This window comes from Hipposideros armiger, unplaced genomic scaffold (genome assembly GCF_001890085.2).
Source record: "Hipposideros armiger isolate ML-2016 unplaced genomic scaffold, ASM189008v1 scaffold_62, whole genome shotgun sequence".
NCBI lineage: Eukaryota > Metazoa > Chordata > Mammalia > Chiroptera > Hipposideridae > Hipposideros > Hipposideros armiger.
In genome coordinates this window covers 1,956,492-1,968,072 of record NW_017731412.1, presented here as the reverse complement: position 1 = coordinate 1,968,072, position 11,581 = coordinate 1,956,492, and the positions used below count along the sequence as shown (strand labels likewise).

Here is an 11,581-nt window from a genome sequence, read left to right as displayed (position 1 = left end):
ATGCATTCATTTATTCATTGAACAGATCTTTATTGAGCGCCCACTCCCTGCCAGGCCCAGTTCTAGGAAGGCCCTGGGGACACAACACTAACCAAGACACACCAGCCCCCGCCTTCACGGAGTTTCCAATCTAGTGATGTAGACAGATAAGAAGATTCAGTCAGGTAGGAGATTGGTGGGATTGGTGCATAGCAAGTTTCTAACCCAGGTGGGTTGGGGGTGGGAGACTGGAGAAGGATTCCTGGAGGAGGTATCCTAATGGCTGTGTAGCCCTTAGTCACATGAAACAGATAAGAAGCAGGGCCGGGGATGGGCAGCCAAGGGAAGAAAAGCATGTACAAAGCCTGGAGACTAGAGACAGCATGACACACCCCTTCTTTATCCCGACCCATTCCGTCTACTCAACGCACTTTCTGCACAGTCACTGCATTCCCAGCCCTGAGCTAGGCGCTGAGGAGACAGACAAGACAGAACACGCTCTCTCTCTGGGGCATCTAGGGACTCCGTAGGTTCCCAAGCCCCGGCTCACTCACCTAGGAAACGCTGCACGGCATTCACAGCCTCCACGTCGTTCACCACCTCAGAGAGGATCTCAAACTCCTGCGTGCATGCCAGGGCCCGTGAGGCCACCGTCTTGGCACCCAGGCACTTGGCCACGCTGCAGGAGGGGACAGGAGGGGCAGGGAGTGCAGGGGTCCAGGGAAGAGCTGGGGACTCATGTCTCCCCACAGCCCCAGGCCCCCCTCCCATCCTGCAAGGGCTGGGGCTCAGCATTTTAAGAGTCTGGAGCAGGGCCTGGCACAAAAGAGGGAGCCCACACTTGTGTGTCTCACGAACAGCTGACGGAGGCACATCACTCCCTCTGACGCTACAGCAGTGATTGTGCCGTTCCCTGCACAGACCCCAGAAAACCAAACATAGAAAAGGATTTTTTTCACTAATAACCATTTATCATGTCTATACTATAGCTAATATTTATGTGATATTTACAAGGTGCTGGATGCATCAATTTTCTCTCTTAATCCCCACAGTTACCCTTGGAGTTAGAAATTTATGACCTCCACACCTTGCTGTCCTATGCCATTGAACCCTAAGTCCCAGCGTCTGATGGGTGTTTCATAAAATGTAGGCAATAACGGTATTGGTGGATGGTTGAATAGCATCCCCCCCCCGAAAAAAATAAAATCCATGTCCACCCGGAACTTCAGAATGTGACCTGATTTGGACTTAGTTCTTTGCAGATGGAATTAGTGAAGATGGTATCCTATTGGATTAGAATAGACCCTAAACCCAACGCCTGGCGTCCTTACAAGAAGAGTACAGACTCCCAGAGAAAAACGCCACATGAAGACAGGACTGGTGAGGTAGCTGCAAACCAAGGAATGATGAGGGTTGCCGGCCACCACCAGAAGCTGGGACGGCAAAGAAGCATCCGCCCCTAGCATCTTCAGAGGGAGCATGGCCCTGTCAGCACCTTGCTTTCAGACACTAGTTTCCAGAACTGTGAAAGAATACATGTCTTTCGTTTCCAGCCACCTTGTTTGTGGTCATTTCTATGACAGCCACAGGAGATTCACACAACGCCCGTGATCATGGATGGTGGTAGCGGTGACCATGAAGAATATAAAATGAGGGGGTGACCGGTTAGCTCAGTTGGTTAGAGCGCGGTGCTGATAACACCAAGGTTGCCGGTTCGATCCCTGCATGGGCCACTGTGAGCTGCGCCCTCCTTAAAAGGGTCAGCAATGCCACTGTAGCATGAAAGCAATGTGTAACCAATGACCATGGCCGTTCCCTAGTAAAATTAAAAAAACAAAAACAAAAACACAGCATGTGTTCTTAAAATTGAAAAAAAAAAAAGAATATAAGATGAGGCCGGGTCTAAAGGCTGGACCACTCTCTATTAGTTTGTTTATAAGAACTTTTTCTCACTCAAATTCAAATCAGTTACAAAATGCCGTGGGGACAAAGCTCTCTAATGATGTTGCAGGAAAAAAATAAAAGCTATTGGGTCGTCGGAAAAGCCATGACGCATTTTTGCAACGAAAACCATAGAAAAAATACGTCATGACTTTTCCGACAACCCAATATCTAATATGAACTAGAAAAACAGCAAAACTGTATGAAGGATACAATCTCACCTTTTAAAAGTATAATTGATTCATATGTTCACTTCACAAACATTTGAAGTAGGTGTTGAGCATCTACTATGTGCCAGGTACATTTCATTTTAATGTAATGATTTATGGATGGGGTGGGGCAGAGATTGGGGAAAATGCAGCCCAATCTGAGCAATGTTCATTTTTGAACGGTGGAATTGAGGGTGATGTTTGGTTTTCTGTTACTTATGGCTCGCCTACCTTTTCTAACTGCAACACCTTTAAATTGGTTTTGTAATGACACAGACCAGCGACAGCTTGTTTTATTAATAACTGATAAGACTTCACTGAATCAGCCCCTTTAGCCACACTTTCAGCGCTGCCTTTAATTTAGATCCACATGACTGTGGTTGGAGTCCCAGGGTGAAGGAGACCCTCTTGAGTGGCCCCCCACCTCTACTAGTTGGGACTGAGAGGCCCTAAGGCAGCAATATCTCCACCCTCCAGCCCCCCACCAATGTGCAACCTGCACCTACCTGGTGATGTGCGGCAGTGTGACCAGTCTGCCTGCTTTGATGGCCGCATTGAAACAGTGCGCCCCTTGGGTCTCCACGGCGACAATGGGCACGTGCTGCCAGCCCACCTCCGCCAGGCCTGCTGACACTCCAGCCAGGAGCCCCCCACCCCCCACCGCCAGCACCAGGGCCCCTGGTGGGGTCCCCAGTGCTGCCTTCAGCTCCCGCACCAGGCTGATGTGGCCTTCCCTGGGGGGCGGAGGGGGAGGGAGTGGAAGAGAGAGGAACAGGGTGAGGGAGGCTCTCAGCCCCAAACACATAAACACAAACTTCCCTTCATTACCACTCCCCTCCCCACTCACAGCAAAGGGAGAAGAGACCCTACGACACTTACTCAACTTTCATCATTGAATTTACTCGTTCACTCATTCTCCCCCACCTCCAACAACTTCCCAGGACCAGCCTAGCACTCGGAATCAGCTCAGCTCAAGTGCTGGGCCTGGGGACTCGATGTCTCTGCCACTTACTAGCTGTGCGATCTCAGGCAAGTTGCCTGACCCCTTGGTGCCTCAGTTTCCCCACCTGTAAAAATGGGCATAAATCGCCTATCTCTCGGGCTTTGGGGAGGGTTCATGGACCGAACGTCTCCCACAGCACACGTTCAATAATAAGGGGATTTAGTATCAGCACGGCGTGTTACACATGTGGAAACTGAGGCACGGGGTGGTGAGATGCTTTGCACAGTGACACAACCGACCAGTGGCAGAAGCGGGGTCTGAATCCCAGTGTGCCTGGATTCTACGCCTCTTCTACCCTCTGGGCCTCAGTTTCCTCTCCTGTTCAATGGGGAGACCCCGGCTCAGGGAGGGCCTCTCAACTCGGAGCTCCATGGGAAGAGAGCACTGCCCTTACCATACCAGGGGGTGGTCGAACGGGGGGACGTTTACCCAGCCGTCCCTCTTGGCCAACTCTTGTGCCCTCAGATTGGCCTCGTCCCAGACCTAAAGAAAAACTGACATCAGGAGACCCGGGAGTCAGGTTGCTGTGGAGGTCGTCTCAGGGTCTGCTGCTGGGGATCCCAAATTCAGACGGCGTTTCAGGGGTACCCCACCCCAGCCAATCTAAGCAGAAGCTAAATGGCCAATAACAGCCTTCTCTCCCACAGGGTAGCAGGTGACAAGGGGGCCAGAGACAGCCTCCGCCCATCCTGCAGCACCCACTCTTTGCGAGGGGGACATGGAGAAGAAAACAAAAAATGCCGACATGGAATTCCCCATCGAGCTAAAGAAACGGGCCTCATTCTCTCAACACTGTGCCGCCCTTCATGCCTCTCACCTGAACATCGAGACCATTCGCACAGACTCCTCGCCTCCTGTCCATCGGCTCCGAGCAGCCAGAGTGAAAATCCCACCTGTCCTGCCCCTGCTCAAAATCTTTCATGGCTCCCTACGGCCTCAGGTTAAAGCCTATGTCAGCCGCGCCCACAGGCCGCCCTGCTTGGTCAGGCCCCCCGGCCCCCTCTTCAGCCTCACCTGTCACCACCATTCCTCCCCACCCCCACCCGGGATGCTGGGCTGCAGCTGGGTGGACCAGGCTCACGCCTTTTCCCATGCACGTTCCTCTACCCACAATCCCTCTCTCCTTTTACTCCCCTGAGAGGAACCATATTTCTCTTTCAAGACCCAACTCAGGGGACCCTTCTCCAGGAGCCTTTCCAGGACCCCCACCCCAAGTCCGAGGCACAGCCCGGTCGTGGTTGGCACCATCGCCCAATTCTTCACCCCCTCCCCCTATCAGAGTCACATACCCACGCCAAGTGGCTTCGCTGCTCTTTTCGCTAGACGGGGTGGAATACATGTCCCCACCCCACATTGATGTCGGTCTCAGCCATGTGACTAGCTCTGGCCAATGGCATGGGGCAGAAGTGACAGTGTCACACTTGGAGCCAAAGCCTTAGTAGGCATTGCACGTGTCCTCACAGTCCTGTTGCCATTCACCTTGAGAAGAACATGCCCCACGGGTCAAGGCAAAATGAAGGGCACGTGTGCAGACCTTAATCCTGCCTGCAGCCGGAAGCAGCATCCTTAGGGCCCACTCACAAACCCATGAGCGAGATGTTTCGCATAAGCCATTGACATTGGGGGCTGTTTGTTACGCAGCATTATCGAGCAGCAATGGCCGATTAAAACAATATACCTCCTCTTGTTCCGCAGTGCCCTGTGCTTCCCCCATCACAGCACTCATCACGTCCTGTTATCGTCGTCTGGTTACCTGTGTGTCTCCCCAACAACACTGTGAGCTTCACGAGAGTAGAGACCATGTCTTACTATCTCTGACTCCCTAAGTGTCTCACACACATAGCGTAGGATACAGTATGTCCTCAGTGAATATCTGTTGGATGGAAGGAAGAAAGGAAAGAAGGAAGAAAGGGAGAGAAGGAGGGAGAAAGGGTGATGAAGTGAAGGAAGGATGGATGGAGGGATGGATGGATGGATGGATGGATGGATATGAGAGAAGAAGGAGAAAGAGTGATGGGTAGGAGAATGGTTGAATAGATGAATAAATACATGAAGGGAGGTAGGGAGGGAGGGAAGGATGGAGGGAGGGAGAGAAGGGAGGAAACTATATATACAAAGTATATGGAAACCAGCTTTTGGGTATCATGGTATGTCTTTTAATTCTAATTTTGATGGCTTTTAAAATTTTGTTTTCCAGGGATGCATTGTTTTTTCTTCTTCTTTCCAGGAGGGTAGAGGGGTTATGTGTTTGTGTCTCTGCTGTTTTTGGTAACAAGGTGATCCAGTGATACCCTTACCACTGGGCCTCTTTCATATTGGGGTAGCCTCGGAATGGGAATTCATGCTGCCGTGTAACACTTTTTGTCTCATCAAATGGCAAACATTTTAAAGTGGATAATATTATACCAAGTGTCAGCAAGGATGCAGGGAGACTGCCATACTCCTGGTAACCACCAGCTTCCTGTCCCCCCCCCCAACGGGGTTCATGCAGGAGAAGCCTCCTCAGGGTGGGGACAGGGAAGTCGGGGTTCCCAGCCTTCAGTACCCATCACACCTCACTCCCACCCCGCCGCTCAGCCACCCTAAGAGAAGGCTGGGTCCCAGGCAGAGGCCATCAAAAGGAAAAAGAGACAATCTCTTAGGAGGTGGGGATGAAGGGGGAACGGACCATACCCGATAGGTTCCCCTTCCTGGGGTGCTTACCTTTCCAGTCAGTTGAACCTCGGCCCCCTCCCCCTGCAACCTCTTCACCACCTTCAGAGAAGTGCCCTCAGGGAGCACAATAGTGGCAGGGATGCCCAGCTTCCGAGCACAGTAAGCAGTAGCGACACCCGCGTTGCCCCCTGTGGAGGCAGCAGAAGGGGGTGCAGTGGCCAATGCTGCATTAGCCTGTTGACTTACTTCTTTCCCTCCCTCTCCATTCCCCTTTGGGAGTCTTCCCTCACCCACAGTCATACGCCCCACCATTCAGTCTTCTCCCTGGCCCCAGAGGTGGACACGTGATCTAGATTAAGCCAATCAGAGAACTCAGTCGCCTGACCGGTGATTGGCTCCGGGTGAGTACATGACCCGATCTGGGCCCAAAAGACCAATTCATGGATTGAGGTGGGCTATCGGGAAGGGGTGCTCCCTTTCCACTAGGGTTGGTAGGATGGTAGGAGGCAAGCCTGGTACTCCTGACGGCCACCTTGCTACCCGGAGGCCTGTATGAGAACACAGCTAGTATCAAGGAAAGAAAAGCCAAGAGACGGAGAGATACAGAGAACTCCTGGATCCAACTGTGCCTGAAAGCCATTATCCTGAGACTTTTCAGTTCTTGCAGTCTGTAGCTTAAACCTGTATGAATGAGGTTTCTGTCACTTCTACCACGAGTCCTGAATGATGGGAAGAGAGCAGGGAGAGGACCTAAGAAATGGCCATCTGACCATGACCTTTAAGAGGAGCTGGGCCCTTGAACATCCACTGCTGCCCCAGCCGGCCCCAAGGACCCTCAGAAATCAGAAATGGGCTAGGTCACCTGAGGAGCACACCAGGTGTTTGCATCCCTTCTTGGCCATCTGAGAAGAGAAGGAAATGGGGTTGGGAGTTAACCCAAGCAGGTGTCATGCAGGCCTGTGTGGGGTGGAGTTAGACCCTCCCCATCTCACCCCCACATTCCTCACCCCTCCTCCTGTCCATAGCTCGCTACTCCCAACAGTACAAGTTTACTTCACCCTTCCTGCCCTTAACCCCAACCAGCTCGTATCCCTCACCCCTCCCGTCCCTCCTGCACAACCTCACCCCTCCTCACCGGCCCACACACACTCACCTCCTGGCAGAAATGCCCGATGCCCCGGATCTTGAAGGAACCAGCTGGCTGCACATTCTCACACTTGAGGAAAACAGTTGTGCCCGCCACCTGGGACAGGGCCCAGCTCTCCAGCAGAGGCGTGACAGTGTGGAAGTGTTCACCCTTAGCACACTCTGCCAGAGGGCCCTCCATGCCAGCAGCCACCTAGGGGACCTGCAGGACGACGCAAATGCCATAGCCCAGGCAGCCCCAGGCAGGAGTCCCCTTAACCAGGACGGGGAGGGGGAGGTGCAAAGCCCCACCCCCACCCCCGCCTGGCTCCCTTAGCCCCGTCTGGCTGCCAACCTGTGAGATTCCCGGCAGGTATCTGCACCTCCCTGGGCCTCAGTTTCCCCATCTGGAGAAGGAGGTATGGACTAGGGGACTTTCATTCTGTAACTGTGGCTGCCCACAGCGCTGGGGATGGAGAACACGGCCAGTAGGCGGTGTAAATTGTGATCACAAAACGGTCATCACCCTTAAAATAGTAATAATAACTTCTTAATGTCATCAAGTATCTGTTAAGTGTTCAGATTTCCAATTGTCTCAGTAAGTGTGATAAATGGTGGGTTTTGCAGTTGGTGGTGGTTTGGGGTTTTTTTAACAGTTTGAATCAGGATGCATACAGAACCTGAGCATTTTCATTGGTTGGGAGGTCTTTTCATTTTGTTGTTTTGTCTTGTTTTTTTGTGTGTGTTTTTTTTAATCTGTAGGGGTAACTCTGAGATGACCAAGAAGCAAGCCACGAGAAAAGCATTTAGGAATGGAGCAACAGATAGAGCCACCCTGATCTAGAAATGAACTTGGGTGTTGCGGGTGCGGGGAGGGTGGGGCGGTGAGGAAGGCGTCCCCCCCCCACAGAGAGGAGTTGGGACATTATTCTAATTCTGCCTGCGATGGAAAGCAATGGGAGATTTTAAGGCAAGGCGCGGGTGAATGAGTAGTGAATAGACCAGTGGGCCAGGGCGAGAAGAGAGGGGAGAATGAGAGGAAAAGTAAGACTGTTTTTTTTAAAGGAACCAATGCAGCCTCCCTTTTTTTGTTTGGGGCAGAAAAGCATTGGGCCGCCCCCTGCAGTTCCACTATTTGCCAGTAGGAGGAGCGCTACAACCACCCCGCACCTACCACAAGCCCAAGCTTCTTGTCCGCCTGGTCCTCCCAGGAGAAAATTTCAGGACTCCCTCCCCTGGATTTGACTCCTGGCCCTTGTTGAGCTGGGCATGGCAATGGGGGAGAGCAGCCCACGGGTCACCCCAACCCAACGAAGGCCTCACTTCAGCCCCAGAGTCCAAGGATGTGGGCTTTGGGGGCCAATCAGAGACCAAGGTTAGAGACCAGCTAACTGGGTTGTGTGACCCAGACAAGTATCTTAATCTCTCTATGCCTCTTTCCCCATCTGTAATATGGGAATAATAACAGTCTCTAACTCACAGGTTATGGTGCAGATTAATAATAATAGCAGCTATCTTTTGTTGAGTCCCTACTATGTGCCAGGCATTGGCTGACTCCTCTGGAAGTGTTTCCTCACTGGAGCCTTCTAACAATGCTGGTATGCTCACTCTTACTCTAGCACCTATAAGGTGCAGGTCCTGACCTAGGAACTGGGGATACCATGGGAACAAGACAGACATCTACTCTTAGAGCTGACTTATATAGTCTGACGGGGAGATCAACATTCAACAAACAACTGTATAGACAAACAAACTAATCAGAAATGGTGAAAACGGCTAAGAGGGAAACATGCATACAGGGAGTTTTGATGAGAAGGAGAAAGGGACTTAACTTTGGGTAGGGAGGTCAGGAAAGGCCTCTTGGAGGAGTTAACCATTAAAACTGAGACCTGGAAAGTGAGAATGAACTCACCATTCAACAAACCGGGAGAAGAGCCTGTGCATCGCAGGATGGTTGTGAGGATGAAATGAGGCCATGTGATACAGGCATCAATCTGTGCCTGACATATTATAACAACTATGATTAGCTGCGTGGGACTTACTGGGAGCCAGGCAATGTGCCAAGCAGCTTATATATTATCTCATCTACTCCTCCCAACCCCCCCGGAGATAGGTTCAATTATTAACTCCACGTCATGGACAATGAAACTGAGGCCCAGAGAGGTTATGTAACTTGTGCAAGGTCAGAGTTAGAAATGGCACAGTCAGGATTCGAACTCAGGCAAAGCACTTCGGTATCTGTGCTCGTAACCACCGTGCTATATACTTGATTGTAGTAGCATCATCATTATTATTGTTATTAATATTATTGTTATTAAACGTATGACTATTTCATGCTTAGGTGCCGGTTGTCCTTAGGAGCCAAATGCTCAGTCCCCAGCCCTCTTGGTTATGCCAAGTGCCCACGAGAGGACAGCAGGCGTCGGTCAATTGAACAAGCCCCTAGTGGCCCCATAGCTTTATCGAACCCGGACGCCCATAAGGGCACAGGCCTCCCAGGCTGAAATCTGGGGCCAACCTGGGGCCTTGGCCTAGGTAATACATAGCCCTCACTATGAGTGGCAGCTGCTAGGGCTGAGATGGAAACCCTGGACCTTGTCTACTGGGAAGCAATGCCGTGGGAAGCCCAGGGTCCCAGCGAGATGACCTTGGCCAAGTCACTTTTTCTCACTGGGCCTCACCTGTTGCATCCACGAGTTGGGTAAAGACCAGCTACCTTGTCTAGCTCCCTTATCCCTCAGGCTTTCCCCCAGAGGCCACTTGGATGACACTCCACAGCCAAATCCCTGGTGCCAGTGCTGGGAAACCTTGGCCGGCCCTTGGGTGGCAGAATGCCCAGCCCTGCCCCTCTGGCAAGCAGGACCCGCTCCTCTTTTTCTGCGAGGCGGGCTGGGCCCCAGGACACCCTGAACCGAATCGATATTCCTGGGAGGGCTTAGGCCACTCTCACCCTCTCTCCCTGTCCATCTACTCAGCTGGGACTTTGCCCCAGAACCTTCCAGGCTACCCTACATGCATGTTCACACATGCACACAGAGCCCCAAGGGCCCCATTTGAGCCCCAGTCCCGCTTACCTTCCTGCCCACAGTCCCTGGACCAGCTTGGCTGCAGCCTGATGCCCACCGGCCTAACTGGGCACCAACTCTGCCCGGCTTCCGGCAGCCTCCTGCAGCCTTGGCCCCTCCTCCCGTGTTAAAGGGACAGCTCCCAGCTGGAGGGGGAAAGAGAATGAGATCAGTGTGCTGTCTATGACACATCCATCCCCTGGTCTCATTTGACAGATGAAGAAACTGAGGCTCAGAGAGGACACCCAGTCAGTGAGAAAGACGCTTTACTTCTCACCCTGGACCACCTGTTTCATACCACAGACATCTCCAAGCCCAGTGCTGGTCCCAAGAAAATAAGGACCAAAAAACCATTGTTATCTGTTACGTGAGAAAGGCACATTTTTCTGGAATACCTCCTCATCTCTGATATTTCACACACAACACAGGAACCCATACAATTAGTTATTGTTCAAGTGAATGACTCTGGCAATTGATTCACTTATTCAACAAATATTTACTGGACACTTAGTATGTGTCAAGTCCCAGGACCTTTAGCCTCAAACAAAACAGAATATGCTCCCTGCCCTCGCAAAGTCCTAAGGGTCCCTTGGGTGGCAATTAGTGCCATAATGTATTGGCAGGTGGAGGTGGTGCAGGGCTGTGGGTCCCCAGAGCAGGTACCTCACCTGGCCCCGAGGGACTGGGAAGGCTTTCTGGAGTAGGGGGAGACTGAGCTGAGCTAGGAGTCAGGAACATGACGTGCAAAGGTCTGGAATTGAAAAACACAGTGTGTTCCAGGAATCAGAACGCGTCCAGTGGGACTGGAACAGAGAAGGCAGGGGGCGGGCAGCAGGCAGGTTTGGGCTGGAGAGATGGGCAGGGACCAGCGTCCACAAGGATGGCTGTGCCAATCCAGAGTCTAGACCTTACCCAGGGGACTAGGGAGCCGTGGAAGGCTGTGGGCGGGAGAATGACATGCTCAGATTCCGGGCTTGTCTCTGTCACCATCTCACTGGGTGAACCTGAGCTAGTCACGTCCATCTGGGCCTCGGTTTCCCTCAATGTAAAATGGCAGGTAAGGTCTAGTAAGCACCTGGCAACCCAGAGGTCTGTGCCCTTCTTGGGTTTTGGGTGACCTCCTCAGGTTTGATGATTAACTCTCGGCTGCTTGGGGTCAAATCAAGCTGCTTGGCCGTGACCCCTGAAGAGGACTCTGTCAGCTTCGTCCCCATCCTCACGTTAAACATACACCCATCCTTGTCAGGTGTCCTGTCCTGAGCTCTGGGAACACGGGGTGCTAAAACCTAACTCATGCCCTGAGGTGGCTCCCGGCCTGGAGGGGAGAGGAAGACACCCAATTCAGTAGCGATTCTAACACCCCCTAGGAGGACGGAGAGCAGGTGGTCCCCACAGGACAGCGGAGAGTGGAGTGGGATCCAGGAGGACTTCCTGGATGAGCAGGGCCTTAGCACACAGCTCAGGCTTGGACGAGAAGCATGGTGGCTGCATTTATTGCATGCCTACTGTATGCAGCCCTTTCGTGTTGACCAGCATATTCCAAATGTTTTGTGGGTTGTTTTTTTTATAAATTTTATTGGGGAACAGCGTGTTTTCCCAGGACC

The 11,581-nt window shown here is 52.1% G+C and overlaps 1 protein-coding gene across 3 annotated transcripts in view; it reads right to left on the bottom strand.

Annotated features, from left to right (window-relative positions):
• The window catches only part of SDSL (serine dehydratase like), an 11,544-nt gene extending 1,088 nt beyond the window's left edge, over positions 1–10,456 (bottom strand). Inside the window, exons 1-9 of one of the 3 annotated variants that reach the window (XM_019641565.1) lie at positions 10,255–10,355; positions 9,987–10,123; positions 8,825–8,912; positions 6,941–7,135; positions 6,650–6,689; positions 5,836–5,975; positions 3,527–3,615; positions 2,636–2,863; positions 534–658 (exon numbers count right to left, since the gene is read on the bottom strand). In XM_019641565.1, the coding sequence (XP_019497110.1) occupies positions 534–658; positions 2,636–2,863; positions 3,527–3,615; positions 5,836–5,975; positions 6,650–6,689; positions 6,941–7,114 (796 nt within the window). In that variant the 5' untranslated portion in view covers positions 7,115–7,135; positions 8,825–8,912; positions 9,987–10,123; positions 10,255–10,355. The other 2 variants (XM_019641564.1, XM_019641563.1) reach the window with 2 other exon arrangements.
• Between the last annotated feature and the right edge of the window lie 1,125 nt (positions 10,457–11,581).